General features: G+C 39.1%; 1 protein-coding gene across 1 annotated transcript in view; it reads left to right on the top strand.

The window, feature by feature from the left end:
• Nucleotides 1-16,652, top strand: part of LOC126251878 (NADPH--cytochrome P450 reductase) — a 236,041-nt gene extending 219,389 nt beyond the window's left edge. Inside the window, exons 10-15 of the mRNA XM_049952568.1 lie at nt 685-882; nt 8,546-8,706; nt 14,386-14,489; nt 15,229-15,335; nt 15,445-15,566; nt 15,656-16,652. Of these exons, the coding sequence (XP_049808525.1) occupies nt 685-882; nt 8,546-8,706; nt 14,386-14,489; nt 15,229-15,335; nt 15,445-15,566; nt 15,656-15,800 (837 nt within the window). The 3' untranslated portion in view covers nt 15,801-16,652. The remainder of the gene's footprint in view (nt 1-684; nt 883-8,545; nt 8,707-14,385; nt 14,490-15,228; nt 15,336-15,444; nt 15,567-15,655) is intronic.
• The last annotated feature ends 3,659 nt before the right edge of the window (nt 16,653-20,311 follow it).

Below are 20,311 nucleotides of genomic sequence, written 5' to 3'. Positions count from 1 at the left end.
AATACCATCTAGTTCTGCATTGACTGTTTAGTATATTATTTTCTTGCAGTAAACTCATCAGAGTAAATCTGTATTTGAAGATGTGCTCCCTAGCCCGACAACAAGTTTAAAAAAAAATCCCAGAAAAAAGTCCAGAGTATACATAACTTTTTCATAAATTAAGGAGGTAAAAAATTTTATGATTCTTGGGTGATCTTATTGATGCAATCGGTGTTGACAGAAATGAATTTAACCAGAAGGAACATTATTTGGTTGTTGTATTTACTTTATGAACTATACATATGGGTGAAATTGGAGTATCACTGTATAATGATAGGAGACTGATGCTTCATTTAGAAACTGCACTATAACTCAGTATTTGTTTGAAATACTCCACTTCTCAAAACTGTACTGTCACAATCGTGAGGGAACGTAATGAACGACGAGTAACCGTTAAGATTAGACAAATGCTGTGAGATCTATATATGTTGTTTTATTGTGCAATACACTTCTAAACTGGCACTTGTAATGATGACATTCAACAATATTTCATAAAGGTAAACATCTTTATTGTCTTACGGTGTCTGTGCTCTTTTATCTTGCATGTAAGAGAAACTGTTAACTGTATGAAGTTCACTTTTGACTGCTAGTGGAAGTCTTTCAGTTAATTATCAGATATTTAAAATAAATTTTCTTCTTTTTCAGGAACAAGAGAAACTGAAGCTAATGTCAAGCACATCTCCTGAAGGAAAGTCATTGTACAATCAATGGATAATTAAAGACAACCGTAACATTGTTCATATACTGGAAGATCTGCCCTCTTGCAAGCCTGCTCTTGATCACTTGTGTGAACTGCTTCCCCGCCTGCAGGCGAGATACTACTCCATTTCATCATCTCCAAAGGTACATGAGCTATATTTACATATTCTTGTAATAAAGATGCTGTTGAATCTTAATGGTGTGTTCGAACTGTATCTTTAGTTAAGATTAAAATTCAGGTAGAACATTACTAACAGGATGTAGCCAGTGTAACAGTCCTGATCTGGATAAAGTTTTAACTTCTTAGATCACTAATTTCAATACACTGTATCCTGTGGAATGAACATTTGACTAGGAGATTATTTATTATACCTGCATAATATTGATAAATTCTGAATTGTCCATGAGACATCCTTAGAACCCCAGAATAACACTCTCTCTTCCTTTTGATATAAGTACTGATGTGGTTGAAATAATGCCAAAATGCAAAGGAATCAATCACAAGTTTCAAACAACTCGTGGCAGCCCATCCTGATAGTCTAATATTGCAGCTGTTTCTTATTCAGTGACATGACGCATTCCATACCTTCCTTACGTGTTCAGCTTTATGTTGTTTCTATCTTTCTGTCAATTGTGGTTAACAAGACTCTCATTCCACTCTCTCCTACTTCTTGATTTACTCATTCTTCAATCATTCCTTGTAAAATGTAGGTAAATCCAATTTGTGAGCACAGTTCTTCCACTGCAGTTGTCTTTCGGGTTTTGCCTGATCGAACATTGTATTACATCTAGTTTTCTTCCTTCTCATCCATTTTTACCACACCCAACATGTCATGTTTGTAACTGTATTAACTGCTTCTGAACATCGAGTGTTAAGTTCCCTATACTTTTTGGTATGGTAGTAAAGTATTATTTGGCAGATGGACTGTGCACCTGAACCTTGTGTGTGGTGCATTATAAATAAAGTGCATGGGCGTACACATTCTCAGGAGGATGAGAATGGTTCATCAAAGTCATGCCTCTTTGAAATAGTTTACAGTTAAGCCCATCAAAGTCATGCATCTTTGAAATAGTTTACAGTTAAGCCATGGGCCATTCCACTTCTGCACAACACTTGCAATTTCACTACACTACTTGTATGGAAAGTGTGCTAAATAGTATTCTGCAATTTATGGGCATACTTGCATTATATTCTGAAAGTACTTCACCCAAATTATTTAGCTGCATTTTGGCTTGGCTGCTGGTACATCAATGTATTTAGAAGTGTGGTGACCATTGGCAGACCATTATTGGAGTGAGGTTCCAAGTTTGATTATTGAAATCCTACTATATTTCAGTCAGTCATGACATGGTTGAATAGATGTAATTTTTTGTTTGTTTGTCTGTTTGTCTGATTGTTACAAAAATATTTCAAAGTTTATGCTATTGTTGGTCTGGTTGTATAGTATGAGTGCACATACATTGAAGAGCCAAAGAAACTGGTACACCTGCCTAATTGGTGTAGGGCCCCCACAAGCACGCAGAAGTGCTGCAACATGACATGGCGTGGACTCTACTAAACCAATGTCTGAAGTAATGTTGGAGGGAACTGACCCCATGAATCCTGCAGTCTGTCCATAAATGTGTAAGAGTATGAGGGGGTGGAGATCTCTTCTGAACAGGCATGCCAGATATGCTCAATAATGTTCATGTCTGTGGAGTTTGGTAGCCAGTGGAAGTGTTTAAACTCATAAGAGTTTAGCAATACTGGACGATGGGGTTTTGTATTGTTCTGCTGGAATTGCCCAAGTCAGTCGGGAGGCACAACGGGCATGAATGGTTGCAGGTGATCAGAAAGGATGCTTACATACATGTCACCTGTCAGTCATATTTAGGCATGTCATGTGTCCCATATCACTCCAACTGCACACGCCCCAGACCATTACAGAGCCTCCACCAGCTTGAAAAATCCCCTGCTGACATGCAGGGTCCATGGCTTCATGAGGTTGTCTCCATACCCGTATGCGTCTATCTGCTCAATACAATTTGAAACAAGACTCGTCCGACCAGGCAACATGTTTCCAGTCATCAACAGTACAATGTCAGTGTTGATGGGCCCAGGCGAGGCGTAAAGCTTTTTGTCGTGCAGTTGTCAAGGGTACACGAGTGGGCCTTTGGCTCTAAAAGCCCATATCGATGACGTTTCATTGAATGGTTTGCAGGCTGGCACTTGTTGATGGCCCAGCTTTGAAATCTGCAGCAATTTGCTGAAAGGCTACACTTCTGTCATGTTGATCCTCACTTCATCACTACCTCGGAGATGCTGCGTCCAGTCACTCGTGTGCCGACTGTAACACCACACTGAAACTCACTTAAATCGTGATAACCATCCATTGTAGCAGTAGTAACTGAGCTAACAACTGTGCCAGACACTCGTTGTCTTGTATAGGGATTGCCGACTGCAGCTCCATATTCTGCCCCGTTAGGATATCTCTGTATTTGAATATGCATGCCTGTACCAGTTTTTTTGGTGCTTCAGTGCATATTTCTCCTACAATCAGTCACTTTCTATACATCAGATCATACTAGAATACACTTACCTAAAATACATCACTTGTTTCTACACTGTTATCAGAATATTTAAACCATACTTTGACCTTAATAGTAACACCATGGTACTTGTGTAGTGTGGTAATCCACTTGCCTGACTTACTGTGTCTGACCTGGACTGCTAGTGCTTAGTCATTGACAAAGCTAATAATGTGTCAGCAATGCCCAGTTGCATTCAACACTGTGGGTGCATAACTTCAGATGTTCAAGGCTAAGGCTACATAAGAATGGCAAAATGCTTACACGCTGACTTTTCTGTAAGTCTGCCATAAAAGGAAAAATTGAAGTAGTTTTGGTATTATATTACTGCCTGATCATTGACAAAATTTGATACTTTCACATCTTACAGATTGATATCTTTACTCAGAGGACTGAATCTCTCTTCATTATTCATCATAGTAATTATGCTGCATGAAACTAAATAAATAACTGCACAAAATTTGGGGCAGGTCATTTGTGGCTATATAAAGTGTCACATTTCATAAATGATAAAAAATACCAAAACTTTTTGCTCAAATGTTTTAGTGCAGACACATGACAGTCTATAAATTACACAATGGGTTTTTGTCCAAATTTTCATATACAAACAAAGAGTGGGAAATAAACAAATAGGATATGAAACTGACCAGTCTAGTTTTGCAAAGAAATATTTAGTTACTTGAAAGTAATCAGGTAGTTAAGAAAAACTTAGTGATTTTAGGGAACATTTAAATATTTCAAACAATTGCTGCTAGCTATGAAAATGAAGTGTCAAAAAGTTCATCTCTTCAAAGCCTAGCTATTTTGCACATAAAACTATACATTGTTGTGATATTTAAGTGCCAAAAAGGCTTCCTTTCAATCATATACTAAATGTAAGACTTTTTGGGAACAGAAGATGCTAGGAAAGCAAACAAGGTGTCAGTACCCCCCAGGCTCTCAGCACTTGGTTGCTGGTTTTGGGCTTGGTGACCCCAGGTTCCTGAGCTCTGGACTGGTAAGCGCCATCAGTCCTCTGTTACCATAAGCTCCAGGCATGCTTCAGCAACCACTGTGTGGTGCAGCGGTGGAATGTTGTGTGCTTTGGAGAATGTGCATTTGCTTCACCGCCTGGACTGCAAGGAAGTTACACACATCTATTAGAAACCCCTCAGCCACAAGGTGTGCTGTGTGCTAATGAGGTCAACGGCTGTTGAGGTAAAACAGTCTCGAGTGGGCAACCTCTGGGGCACCTGCCATCCCCCAAGTTGTATAAAGATTGCTTGGTCATGCAAGGCTCTGCCTTGGTCAAGGGTTGTTTTCCTAGCATCTCATGGGATCCCTATGGAATGGTTTCATCAAACTGCTACTCCTGATGGGATGGGTGTATTCTCAGGTAGTACCTACACCCACTCATCAAAGAGAGCTCAGTTGTTCAATCCTCGCAAAAAGAAGTTGCAGAATTATATAAAAGAGCATTAGTGTGCTATAACACTTATATTGTAATGAAGAGAACAGGGGAAATCTTTGAGATGGTCTCTCCTTTCTATATTCACAAAGCATTGGAAAGTATTGGTGGGTCCCTAAAACATGTCAAACGACTTTGTAATTGAACACTTCTAGCCGAAACAGCGACTCATCCATTCTGAGAATGTGCCTTCTGACCTTGGGTCAGATGACACACTTTTCCACAGCTACAGTGTCTTTTTCAGCCATTGACCTTTGTTTTTGTTTCCCAGCTATTGCAGACTCAGTTCAGTGGGAAGTGGCTACAGATTTACATAGGCTATTTTCGAACAAAAGGATTGTGCTGAGGAGATGGTGACCCATATCACTTGAGATCCAGTGGGCTGCCGCAGAATCCATCCCGTCTAGTAACCATCTCAGACGACGGCCTGTACCTTTGTGAATGATAACTGTCGATTGGCAATCAGAGCTAGACAAACAGCTCTGCGGAACTTAAGACTCCATCCAACTTCAGAAAACCTTCAGGTTTTCAAATCTGCACGAGAATGGAAGAGGGCTTCCTGGAAAGACTTCCATTAATCGATCCACTTCCACTGAGCAAGTCTGAGAATCAATAAGGTGGATTTCAGGCAAGGGCAGTACACATCCCCTTACAGCCTTGTCAAGTAATGGGGTCTTGGTGGATGTGCCAGAAGATATGGCTCAGGTCTTAGCCAAACATTTTTTTGCTGGCACTACGTCATCCATACAAGCTCCTGCTTTTCAGGTGTTCCATAGGACTGCAGAGATGAGGGAACTCTCATTTCGTCTCACATAATGAGGAAGTCTACAAGCTTCCATTTTCCATGTGGGAACTGGAATTAGCTCTGCCTGCAGCCAGAGACACTGTTCCAGGACCTGGTGAGATTCATTATGCCATGCTTCGTCATCTGTGCCCTGAAGTGTAAGGACAGCTCCTCTCTTGTTTCAATCAGATCAGGTTTGATGGACAGTACCCCAAAACTTGGAAGGAGGCAATATTAATTCCATTCTGGAAATCAGGAAAGGACCGAATTGCTCCCAACAGTTACCAGAGTGTGGCCCTTGATCATATGGTTGACTGCCACTTCATCTGGATGCTTGAATCCTGAGGTCACCTGACCTGCTCCCAGTGCGGTTTCAGGTGCTACTGTTCCACCCTTGACAACTTAATTCTGCTGGAGATTGTGATACAGGGTTCCTACTTATGCTGAAACCATTTGGTTTGTGTGTTTTTTTGACCATGAAAAACTATGACACTACCTGGAAGTACAACAACCTTTGCCAACTTCGTGAAAGGGGACTACATGGTCGCCTGCCACTTCTTATCCAGTCCTTTCTTGAGGACCGGTGTTTTCAATATTGCTTTGGCGATGCCTTGTCTGACTGCTATGTTCCAGACAATGGGATCCCCCGAGGCAGTGTACTCGGTGTCACGTTGTTTGCCATCGCTATCAATGGCATTTCCTCCGCAGTCAGGAGCCCTGTCAAATGCTGTTTGTTTGTAGATGACTTTGCAATCTTCTACTCTTCCTCTGATCTTACAATGATGATGAGGCAGCTTCAGCTGACCATTAGGAGGCTGGAAACCTGGGCCAGGACAACTGGTTTTAGGTTCTCACCAGAGAATACTACATGTGTCAATTTTAACTGTGCTTGTTGAAGTTTTAGCCAACCAGTGCTCACAGTGGAGAACAATATTTTATGTTTTTAAGAAACTGTGTGCTTTTTGGGTTTATTATTTGACTCCCAGTTAACTCCGCTCCCACACCTGAAAGACCTATATACAAAGGGCTTCCAGTCATTGAATATTTTGAAATGGGCTTAGCGGAAAAACATGGGGAGCTGACAGGTCCCACCTCCTACAGTTTTATAGGGCATTTGGTCGAACACATTTAGATTATGGCAGCGTGGTCTATAGGTCAGCTCATATTTCCTACCTCAAGACGTTAGACGCTACCCACCATGAGAGCATTCGTATATTGACAAGAGCCTTTTGGACCAGCCCAGTTTAGAGTCTGTGTGCAGAGGCTTGTGAACCATCACTCTGGATTTGGCACTGTATCCTTTTGGCTCAACAGGCATTGAAAATCTCAGCATCACCTCAGTCATTGTCATTTAGTGCAGTGGTCCAACCTGCCTTTGAATGGCTGTTCAAGAGTTGGCCCCATGTGACCAAGCCATTTGGGATACATGCTGTTGACTGTCTCAAGGATTTGGATCTATCAGACCTCCAAATACACATCTGGGGATGCAACCCTTTGCTACCTTGGTGTCTTCAGAGGCCTAAAGTTATTTCAAACTTGACAATGCCTTTGAATCGTGTACAACGAATAAGATACATCAAATATTTCTCTAATATATTTTATTCCTTACTTTTAGAAAAAGCAATTTGTAAACCATTTGACCTCTTTATGCAGACTATTTAGATTAACTGAAACACTTGGAATTAACATTGATTGCTGATGAATTATGTTCTCAACAATCAAAAATCAGTAACACTTCTTGGTTGTTCAGTGTGTTTTATTAGGAATTTAATGTGTATGATATATTGGGGTAGGTGTGTATACACTTAAAGATAAAGTACTTTGGCAAGACCTTAAAAATATATTTTGTGATGCAGTCTAAAGTGTATAGATAAAACTTTGTACATTTAACAGGTTATAGTTGAGGTGGTTAAAATTTAAGGTGTAACCAGGCCCAAACCTGAGACCCATGACAAAGTAGATTGCTAGTCAAAGATGCTACTGCTACCCCTAAGGACAACTTGTTGCTAAATGCGTCAGTCTTCTTTACTAGCAGTGGTCAGTCATTCTTGTGTAGTTATTGGTCACTGAACATTCATGGCCATGTAAGAAACACTTGATGTAATTCATTGATGAGATAGTCAAACATATGTCTTCATTCTCATATATTTCAAGAATTTGTCCAGTGATCTTCATATTTAATGATATAAATGATGTAATTCTCCATGAAGTGACCCCCCACCCCCCCTCCCAACTGTTGTAAATTTCAGCACAGTGCTCCTTTATCACCTTATTTGCCTAAGTAAAGCTAATTTTCCTGGCTTACTTATGAGGTACAACAACATTTCACAATGTATGAACACAATTTTATAGAATCATTTGGTTGGCTTTTGTAGCCATCTAGTAGCAGAGTTTCTGACTCACACACCGATCACTAGGGCATGATCCCTGCTTCTGCTGCTTCTAGCTGGATTGTCACCCATCCGTATGTCACATGCTGTTGGTTGCTTCTGTCACTCACATAGGACATAGCCTAGGGTGGAAAACCATAAGAGAACACTCATTGAACAAAGTACAAAGACAGTATTATCAGAGTACCATACTGTAGTGGCTCTGATTTATTGGTTTGGTGTAGTAGTAGTACGGGAGCATCCCCACACTTGTGAAAATAATCCAAATCTTCTCAATTTATGTGCAAGAAAACCTAATAATACTACTAATATAATAATATAAAAATATCCTCTGGCAAATGGAGCATAAGAAAGTGATAAAAGAAGGAAGATGCGAGTTAAAGTAAAACTGATTTCTAGAGAAAGATACATTGTACAATCGAAAAATTAATATGTGCAAGTACATCACAGGAAGTATGTATCCAATTACCAATAAGTTAACAAGTCCGACAATGGATAAAACTATTTTTCATTTATTTCATACACACGCAGCTTCGTGTAATCATAATTTAATTCTTTATTTGTATCACATTCCTGCTATTCCATTATGATATTAATAACTACTGTGTGCTCTTCTAGGTGTATCCAAATTCAGTGCATGTGACAGCAGTGTTGGTGGATTATACGACACCTACTGGTCGCCACAACAAGGGTGTTGCAACAAGTTGGCTGAAGAAGAAGCAACCAAAAGAAGATTTTACACCCACTACTCCAATCTACATTAGAAGATCACAGTTCAGGTAATAGTGCAAATGCTTAATCTGGCTCTAGTGAAATTAGCATTGTATGGTTCTTTTTTAATCTGTTCCAAAGCAACTGGATGTCTGTTCACTGCTTAATGATGTAGTTGCATCTCTTGTTTTAGGTCTCGTAACTGATTAAAAATTAACATGAGGACTTGTGCTTGAATGTGATTTGGGTTAAATTTATCTGTAAAACATTCCAACTAACTTCTGCTACTGCTGCTGCTTGATTGTGAAGGCAGCTGAAATTGTTCTTTGGGAATAACCAATCGCACAATTAACTAAAATATTCACATTTCACTTCAGTATCTCTCCTTGTAGCCTTCTTTTGAATGTAAATAGTTACTTTATAACTGTAGCAAAGACAAGTTTACATAGGAAATCGCAGACATAGAGAACAAAAATCTTCTTTAACCTTATGACTGAACATTTTTCAGCAACAACTGAGATGACTTGAGATAAATATATTGGTTTTTCTGACTACATGGTAACCAGCTTACTGCACTGTACTCCATATACAGAACACAAAGAGAGAGTTGATGTAAGGCATAAACTGGGGAAGGGGTAAAATACCGATTTACAAATTGGTAGCTGAAAGATAAAACTTTGCCAAGTAGCGTCTAGATTCAGTGTTCTTATTATTATTGGCAATATGCATCTGCAGCAGTTGATCCTTTCACATACACTTAGTTTTTATTTTCCACTGTTGCTCATTACTTTGCCTCTTTTAAAGAAAAGCTATACTAGTTAATGATAGCATAGACAATAAATATATTCAGAAAACCCAGTCAGGGTGACAGTGATTTAGCTGCTGGTCACTTTCAGGTGGAATGGTGTTCAAATTGGGGTTCAGATCACTGTCTACTGACCCAGATTAAGGTTTTCTGTAGTTTTCATAAATTGATTTGGATGAAGCTTGGGATAGGTCCTTTGAAGAGGACACTACCGATTTCCAAACCTCTTCCTTATCCAATCAGAGATTGTGCCCAGTCTCTGATGACCTTGTTGTCAGTAGGAAGTTAAACTGTAACCTTTCTTAATTACTTTCAGGCTTATTTTGTATTAATGTTACAGCCATATCAATCCTCATTTGTTATGCGGTTGGGCTCCTTGAATGTGATTTTGTTCTTCTGTTTGAATGTCACTCCTGTTTGTAACTGAATTAAACAAATATTTCTGACTATCTAAGGAAAGCAGATTGTGCTCATTATATTTTTCTACAGTGAACTGACATTATTCCAGTGCCTGGATAAGTTAGTCAAAAAGCTCAATTCTACCCGATTTGTACTTGCAAATCTCTCACATTGTGTTAACTTGGGGATGGGACTGCTATTGTACTTTGCATACTTTGACTCAGAAATGTCCGATGGCATAATATTTTGAGGCAGTGTAACAGAGGTCAAAAATTACCACCATACAGTAGTCTGCAGTACGTGTGCAATGTAAATCAAATAAAAGATCTGGCAGATGCATTTCAGGGACTTTGGGGTTCTTACAATCATGTGCCAGTATACAGGGTGTTTCATTTATCCGATGAGTGCATGTACAGCACAGTAGATAGCAGGCAGTAAGGGCACTTTTGCCCTGTGAATCAGATGCTGTGTTGCCTCACTACTACTACTACAGTACTAAATTAAAAATATATGCAAATAAATTTTGTACTCACCCATGTCATACAAGGAGGTGCTGGAACTGCGTGCCATAGTTTTCCTCACATTTCTGATATCTACTCAAGAAATTATTCATCACACGATGTAATTCTCTTTGAGAAATTGAATTAATTGACTTGCAGATCTTATTGTTGAGTTTCTGTAACGTCTGTGGATTTGTTGTGTGCACTTTATCCTTTAGTGCTCCCCTCAAATGGAAAACACACAGAGTTGAACTGGGAACACGCTTGGGCCAGATATTGTTGCTAATGACTCTGGCATGGAACACATCGTGAATTATGTTCAAATTGGCTGTATGAGCCCTTCTCAAAACCTAATGAAAAAATACAAAGCTTCATACTTTTGCACTTATTTAATTAAAAATGGTTGCAAAATATTTTGCACTTATTTTTCACTTTTAACTGTGTTATTAAAAAAACTGGACCTATTATTCTGTCAGCACTAACTGCACACCACTCTCCTATTTTTTGATCATGAAGTGCTTCAGTGGAATAGGTCCATCAGTGCTCCAATTCTGAGAGTTTTGGGAATTGACATACTCTTGTATATGGAACCAAGCCTTGTCTGAAAACAGAAGAGGTGAGGATCCATTTCACCATCATGCACTTGTTTCAAAACCCATTCGCAAAATATAACCCTGTGCACAGAATCACCAGGTTTAAGTACTTGCACTGGACAGTAAGACTGAACTCCATACAGGCATACAAATTGTAAATAAACACTCATTGTGGAATGGAATAATTTGGTCTTGCCATTGCTGCATTCATAGACTTCACTGTTACACCCATGATGTTTGTTTTACTGCTTGAATGACACAGGCTGAAGGGGTTTGCAGTGCAGTATTGAGAGGGAGACATGGAACTCATTCGACCAGGCTATGTGGTTCCCGTGCATGATGAACACAACCACAACCCCACGCACACGGTCATCACATAAATGGATACACTGTATTTACGTCCTAATGATATTTGTGGTTAATGGTTAGCTAGTGAATTTAACATGAATTGTAAAATTAACAGCCACAATGCTTAAATTAAGAATGCTTCTGTAGACTTTGCATTCCTGCCTACTACTTAGAATGGAGTTTTATGTTCTGGTGCAAAAGCCATTAACAGGTTGCTGGCAAACATAAAGGGTACCAACTGATTGGAAAAAACTGAAGGTAATTCAACTTTCAAGAATAGTTGTTAGAACTTTTTTATGCTGAGGCATTGACCTTTTTAGAAAACAACAATCACCTCTATAAATTCCGCCTGCTTAGCTGAGTGGTAATGGGTCTGCCTGCCATGCAGTGGGTTTGATTCCTGGCCAGGTTGGAGATTTTCTCTGCTTGTGGACTGGGTGTTGTGTTGTCCTCATCATCACTTCATTGTTACCAACACGCAAGTCACCCAGTGTGGCATCACCTGAAATAAGACTTGCAACTCGTTGGCAAAACTTCCCTAGTTGGGGCCTCCCAGCCATCAATGCCACAACCTCCATAAAAATTGTTCCGGCGTAACCACAAACACCGGAATGAAGAGGTGGCATGCAAGAGCAGAGAAGGTGATGAAGAAAGGGCAGCCAGTGGTGCACATAATTGGATGGTGTCGCACCAGGCGCGCCCCCTGCAGCAAGTGAATATATCTGCAGCTCTTGCTAGCCTCTGCTGCCCGAGCCTGCAGTGTGTTTAGTGCTTCACTATCAGACTGTATTGTTTTGATGCCGCCTCTCTCTAGCAACATTTGCTATAGTCAAGTTAAGTGTTGTCAATTTGCTTTCTGGGAATAAAACTCCTAATGTTATTTGACTGAATTGTTGTATAGCATTCCGAGAACACTGCATCCCATAGGCACGCTATTAGTAATGAGTGGGGCAAGACACCATAAAAATAATTATGGATTCTACAAATAGAGATCATGTGAAACTCAGCTGACTCTGTTCCTCCATGAGCACCAGAAGATGATGTGTAACAACAGCCAAGTTAATTTCATCACCCTAAACTTCCAGAATGCACTCGGTACAATTCCACACTGCAATGTAGTGAACAAAATAAAAGTTTACTGATTACTGGATGAAATTTGTAACTGAATTAAGGACTTCCTAGAAGACAGAACTTGACAGGAAAGAACGTTGAAATAATAGAAGATTGCAGAGAGAAATGCAGGATGACCTGCAGAGGATAGACAACAAAAGCAAGGATTTGCTTTTTGGCACTGAATGTGTAAATAAGCAAAGAGATCCATTGCTTTTCATTTATGCTATTAACTATAAATCACTGAGAGAAAAGTAGCAACCATAAAATACCTAGGACTAATGATCCAGAGTGACCTGGAGTGGAACAACTCCCAGCTGTAGGAAAAGCAGAGGGTCAGGCTGCGGTTCAGTGGAAAAAGTGACTTACAAAACATTTGTAGACTAATTCTTGAGTACAAACAATCCTGTCGGAGGAACATCCACAACTGAGCATTGTACCAGAGGTTGAAAATACTGCTGCAGTTGTAAGGTTCTTTTATTTAGAACATGACCAGTTTCAGGCTCTTATACGCCCATCTTCAGGCGTTATAACTTAGTGCTGTGACCCCAGGTGCCGTGGTGGACAAGTACAGAACACAGTGTATTGCCAGTGAATGTGCTCTGCACACGCTGGTAATTCACCACATCCTGTACTTATCCACCGCGATGCTTGGGGTCACAGCATGAAGTTATACCACTTGAAGATGGGTGCATAGGAACCTGAAACCAGTCATATTCTAAATAAAAGAACCTTTCAACCTCTGGTAATTCTTGAGTATTGCTCATCAGACTGAGACCCTTACCAGGCTGAATTAATAGAACAGATAGAGAAGATCAACAAAGAGTGACATATTTCATACATGCTCTTTTGATCTGGATGAGTGTTATGGAGGTGCTCCACAAACTTCAGCAGCAGACACTACAAGAGGGGCATTGTGCATCACAGAGATTTACTGTTGAAATTGTGTTAATGTACATTCCAAGAAGAAACAGGGAACTATTACCTCCACTTGCTTCATTCCTGAAATGACCACAAAAAGAATATCTGAGAAATTAGATCTTGCTTGCAGTTGTTCTTCCCATTATCATTCACAAACACAACAAGGAAAGGAAGGTTGGGGAGGAGGGGGGAAGATATGGTACTAGTAACACCATCCACCACACCACGCACTCTAAGGTGGGCATGGTGTAAAGATGTAGATACAGAAATTTATCAGAATATTTGGACTCGTGGTTGTTTTTTTTTCTCTCTCCGGTTAACACATGTGTTCATATGAAAGTTGTAACTTTTCCAGTATACAGACCGCTGAATATCTTCTTTCTAATCAATAAAATCAAGCAAATACGTGTGTGTGTGTGTGTGTGTGTGTGTGTGTGTGTGTGTGTGTGTGTGTGTGTGTGTGTTTATTAACTCGTTTTGTGTGTTCTGAAAACTTAGTTATGATTTTTTAATGTCCCTATTGTCAACTCAATGCTTCAAGGGTACAGTGAGTAGTTACTTTAATCCTCGTCTTGTCTGTATTCCTCCCAGGACATTTTAATATTATTTTAAAGCATATTGTCACTCATTCCAGATCCTTAAGGCTCCCTTGGATGATGAGATTTATGGAATGAATGAATGAAGCAATCAATTAATCTGATTATATAAATTCTTTTCTAAAAGCTAGTTTTCCCATTTATTTGGAAAAAAATATATAATTTTGTCGAGTGCTAATTTCCACCAGCCCCTCATTTCTCATACTGAGTGAATATTAACTATAAAATGAGTCTGCAGGAATTATTGCTAAAACTGTTGCTTCCTAGTGAGATGGAGCTCTGTCATTCACAGTCCAAATTTGATGGAACAAACCATAACAGTTTGTCAGTCATGGATTCTGTAGAGTTGTTTCATTGGTCTTTAGCCCCAGAGAACTCAGAAGCTTTTCACTCTCTTGGCTACTGAAATCATTAAGTTTTTCATTCATGTCTGTATTGATCTGAAACAATTATTCATGTCTGTATTTCTTTGCAGGCTGCCAACAAGAACTCAGACACCCATTATAATGATTGGTCCAGGGACAGGTCTGGCACCTTTCCGTGGGTTTATTCAAGAACGCCATCTTTCAAAAAAAGAAGGTAGAGCCTCTTATCTGTTACTGTATATTTTTGTTTATCTGCTATGGTAAACCTGCAATTAATAACTACTGAAAGTTGCTTTTGCTAGAATGGTAGCTTATGCAGTATAGAAGTTGAACTAGATGTAGATAAATAAAAGCATTGATGTTCACATATAATGCTGACAGGAAGGCAGTACACACACAGATACTATGAATACTGAAGTTGAAGTGTCCAAAATGGGAATTCCAATCTTTCATGATGTGTGAGGTTACATGAAAGATTACCAGTAAAAATTCAAAACTTGCATTGATGAGTAAAGCCATGGGTTGACTCACCCTTAACAGTGTTGAATTTTAATACATCAAAATGCATTATAGAGAGGTTTGGATTCACCCTAGCACATTGTCACACAGGCTGGTAATCGGCAACTGGGCACGATCACTTCTCCTAATCTTGGCATGAGAAAAATTGATAAAAGGTGTCATTAGGCATTAAGAACCACACCTATGGAGAATGTAAAATATTGGTATTATTGTAGCTGCATTATCTTCCTCATTCTAATACAGGACATGGAGTATCTTTGTTTCGCAGCCATCCCACTTGGTACTACTGTGTGCTTGTCTCCTGTAGCTTTTCAAAAGAGAATATTTGATTTTGAGATTGAAACAGATTCCCATTTGTCAGACTGTGTGAGTCAGGTTTACCACGTGCAACTTACTATCATTCACAGAATATTGATATTTGGATTATTTTACAGGGAAGCCAGTTGGTGACACTATACTGTATTTTGGCTGTCGTAAGAAATCTGAAGATTTTATCTATCAAGATGAACTGGAACAGTGTGTCAATGATGGTACACTTAAGGTACGGATCATAGTTTGACCACAGGGGGTTTTATACTGCATTAATTGTGGGTATAGTGCTGAGCAAATTGAATCAGTCAGGTTGCTTAATTTTCATTAACTGTTCCCAGATGTATGTTGCATTCTCAAGAGACCAAGCAGAGAAAGTATATGTTACCCACCTACTACAGAAGAACAAAGATGAAATCTGGAGTATCATTGGAGAAAACAATGGGCACTTATATGTTTGTGGGTAGGTAATCCTGACCACTATATTTTGAGAAAACTAGTATAAATTTGTTATAAAAAGCAATTACAGGAATTTCTTTTTGTCATTTACAGAGATGCAAAGAATATGGCACGTGATGTGCATGACATTGTTGTGAAAGTTGTCATGGAAAAAGGAAACATGTCAGAGTCAGAAGCTATGGCCTATGTGAAGAAGATGGAGAACCAGAAAAGATACTCTTCAGATGTATGGAGCTGAAGCTGCTGGTTCAGAAGTCAAGGCATGTGATATCACTACAGAAAGCACAGATGAAATGAACTGTGACATTCCCATGAGAATCATTTTCGTTTCCATAAAGTGGCAGCGTCTGCAGCATTTTCGTTTTGTAAGATGTTGAAACTGCCCAGATTTTCATCAGTCTGGACAGACATTTATGTGATCATTTTAATGTGAAACTACAATTATTTTTTTATGAAGAGAGACTTTGTATTTATAGTAAATAGATGTGAATTGTTAATCATGTGCAACTTTAAACCTGTGAAAGCCTCTTTGTCTATACTGCAGAAATGCAAACCTCACCATTTAGTTTTTTGTGCAAGGTTCCAGAATTAAATTTGTGTTGTTTGACAGAATAAGAAGGCACAAGTTTTCAAATGAATTTCATGAGGTTTGACAGAGTAATGACGATACTCAATGTCTTTGTAATAATTCTGGCACTGTGTTCACAATTTTCTAGTTCAGGTGACTGGAAAAATATCTCACAAAGGCAGCTGTGATCTATAGTCTTTATATCAAATTGCTTTTATATAAATTCCAAATCTTTAGATTCCTGGCTTGTTTGACATATTTTGCATAGATAACTGTGATATATTTTGCAGCATTATTTGTCTAAACAGTTTTGCCTTAAGCCAAGATCACACCAGTCTGCTGTTTTAAGTATCACTGTAAGTTATTCCCTTGAGTACGGTAACTATTGAATAAGAAATGTTTTAATATTTGATCAAATGTAAAAAAGAAAAACGTTGATCCAGAAATAATCTGGGTGCTAAAATATTTATGTGAAATTCACTGGAAGTGATATTTAAAGTATTAAAGTATTGTTTAAAATAAGTCTTTATGCTAATGTTTTATTTTCCTTATAGTATTGCCATCCAAATAAATGATATTGAAACTTTTTTGCAGTTGTTGTGCACATGCCAGTATTCCAGTTTACAAGAGAGTGACACTGTGGGAAAGATGATGATGCACTAGAAGGATCAGTTGACAAAACAGTAAAATAGAACAAGGCAGCATAATATTAAAATTTTCATCTGTTTACTGAAACTTTAAATTTATATCTTTCATAAGAAAGCAGCCACACATCAAAAATGAAATTAGCCTGTTAATGGACATTTAAAGATTTCACTTCATATACTAAAATATGAAACCATAAGTTTACAACATAAGTGTACAACAATGGTGACACCTTTGTGTAATGCAACAGATAGTTTTTGAGGGAAGAAATTTTTATTTAGGGTGAAAAATGGTGTACACCACAAAACAACTGTTGTTTCTTGGAGTGCTTTCTTCTTCTGCAATTATTAATTCTGGCCTTTAGTTTTATGTATACTGTAGGAGTAGAAAATATACACACCTTATGTAATAGGTAATATTTGAAGGTAGTTTAGCACAAAAGGAAAAAGTCCATTTATTTAAGTATTAATTTGTCAAGAGATGTTAGGTCCGTCAAGCCCTGTTTCAAGTATGGGGGTGGGGGTGGGGGGAAATGGGGGCCTACAGCCAGCAATCTGTGTGAACTGACACAGTATCCATTTCAAGAATATCAACGAGTTCTTCAGGATGACATTTGGAGGCTGTTTGTTTCCGTATCACAGTGAATACAAGAGTGTATTTGTGTCTGTGGCAGTCACACCTCCTACTGATGACAGACATCAGTCCTCAAGGGACTGAAAGTTTAGTCATTTAATACCAATTATGTGATGAACAACTCCACAATGATTGATAAATACTGGATTAGTACTTCTTGGTGTAACCCTACCCACTTCAATCAGTGCAAAAAAATTATTGTGTGTTTACGGACCTATTCCTCTTATTTGCTACTAGAAGAGTTTCTTTGATCAATCACTCCACTAAAAACTATATTCACACACACAACCACACAGACACCAGAATGCAGACTTCTGTGGACATGGCAAGATGTTAATTTCCTTGTGTGCATGTGCGCACATGCATGCACACGCATATGGGTGAGGTATTTAAGTCTGCCATCTTTTGGAGCCACTGTCTCAATCTTCGGGCAGAGGGTTTGAAGGGGAGGAAGAGGGGCAAAGGAAAAGGACTGGTGAGATTTAGGAAAGTACATAGAGTTCAGAAGAGTTGCCCAGAACCCTGGTCAGGGGAAACTTACTGGATGGGATGAGAAGGAAAGACTGATTGGTGGGTAATGCACTGAATGAGATTTGAAAACCTGGGAGTTTAGAGGTGGAGGATATGGTAATACGCAAGACAGAGATTACTATCAAAATATCATGCATGAGTTAATGAGAGAGGAAAGCTGAGTGTGTTGTATGTGATAGAGGGGGGGATACCCAAGTAATAAAATAAGATATAGAAAACTAAAAGGGAGTGAAGAAAAGAAAGTTATCGTGAAGAAATGCTGAGACTGGAGAAATTAACGTAAATTAAGGTAATATGGGTGGCAAGAACCAAGGACATGTTATAGTGCCACTTTCCACCAGCGGAGTTCTGAAAAACTGGTGTCGGGGGGAAAATCTAGATGGCACATTTGGTGGACTAGGCACTACAACATGTTGTTCATTCTCACCACCCACCTGGCCTTAATTTTCATTAATTTCTTTGCGCGTAGCATTTATTCACAGTAACTGTTCCTTTCTTCACTCCCTTTTAATTTTCTGTATCTTTCATTTCCTGAACTGTCCATTAACCCCCCCCACACACACACACTTCTATCACATACAATGCAATTAGCTTTCCAATCTTATTAGCTCATGTATGATGTTTTGGCAGTAATCTCTATCTTGCATGTTACCCTGTCTCCCAGCTTTAAGCTCTCAGATTTTGAAATCTCATTTGGTGCAGTCCCCAACAATTAGACTGTCCTTCTCCTCCTGTCTGGTAAGACTCCCATGACCCAGGGTTCTGGGTGACTTTCCAAACTCTATCCCTTTCCCTAAACTTCACGAGTCCTTTCCCTTAACCCCTCTTCCTTCCCTTCAACCCTTCTGCCAGAAGAAGGAGCCACAATCTCCGAAATCTTTCTATGTGTTTCCTTCTCCTGCTGCTAGATGAGTAAATTTTACATCCATCCAGTAACTTTTATATTTTCAAGATTTGATTATTTTCATTGATATCCTATAATCAAATTTCAATTTCTGCCTCATAATACCTAAAATTCCAAAAGAAAGTTATCCACCTTCATTCATGGTGAATGGATTTTGCACAAAACAAGCCAGTTTCTTCTCCAGCAGATTTGAATACTAACATCTGTGCAGTTTATAATCTGATGTGCATTGTTTGCTACCTTTATATGTTATTGCAACTCCAGCACTTCAGAGTGTTCTCTACTTCAATAATATGCCATTCTTCTGTGCAGCTTTTTTCCATATAGTTCTTCTTGTACAGAGAACTACATTTTTTGCAAAAAGTCTGATGTTGCTGTTATCATTGTTCACTCACTCCTTTATATACAAAGTGAACAGTTAGCTACCCAGCACTTCCCAGGGGAATTCCTGAAGTTTCTTCACCTTCTTCTGATGAATTCCCATCTGTGATTACGTGCCGAGTCTTTACCTTCAAGAAACCCTCGATCCAGTCAAAAATTTTGTTGGATGCCTCATGTAATCATATTTCTCTTTATAAAAGTTGGTGTAGTACTGAGTGAAATGCTTTTTGGAAATCAATAAATAATGCAGCCACCTGATACATTTGTTTTATTCTTACATGATAATTTTCAAACAACAGATGCAAAAGAAAAGGCAGATTCTCCTTTTCCAGATTTTAGAACAATATTGGACATCATACTACATCACTATTAGCCAGGATGTCATCTTCTGGAATATCTTTGCAAATATGCAATATTCTGTATAGAAAGACAAATGTTCCACAGAAACAATTGCAACATCTGGTGTAGCACAAGGAATTGTAATAAGATCTCTAAAGTTCTCAATATCCATAACTAGTTCTCCTTTGAAGGAAAGATAAACAAATCTGTGGTGCAGCCATGGTCATCTGCATAAGACCCTTCTATGCCAAACTTGTGGGCAATCTAGACTAAACCTTTCTAGCCTCCCAGAACTCCAAACCCCTGGTCTGGTTCATGTACATTGATGATATCTTCATGATGTGAATTCAGGGCCAAGACATCCTATCCTCTTTCGTTCACAGCCTCAACACCTTCTCTCCCATTCATTTCACCCGATCCTTGTCAACACAGCATGCCACCTTCCTGGGCATTGACCTCCTCCCCTGTGATGGATCCATCTACACCTCTGTCCACATTAAGCCCGCCAATCACCAACAGTACCTGCATTTTGATGGCTGCCATCCCTTACACACCAAAAAAATCCCATATGGCTTGACCACCAGGGAATGGTGTACCTGCATTGACAAGAACTTCCTTGGTCAGTATACTGAAGATCTCACAAAGGCCTTCACAGATAGTCACTACCCCCAGACCTAGTCGGCAAACAGATTTCCTGTGCCATATCCCCATGCACCCCAAATCCTCCCACCACCCCCAAGAAACAACT

This window comes from Schistocerca nitens, chromosome 4, assembly GCF_023898315.1.
Source record: "Schistocerca nitens isolate TAMUIC-IGC-003100 chromosome 4, iqSchNite1.1, whole genome shotgun sequence".
Classification (NCBI taxonomy): Eukaryota; Metazoa; Arthropoda; class Insecta; order Orthoptera; family Acrididae; genus Schistocerca; species Schistocerca nitens.
The sequence above is the reverse complement of the archived record's forward strand: the minus strand, read 5'-3'. Positions and strand labels throughout refer to the sequence as shown.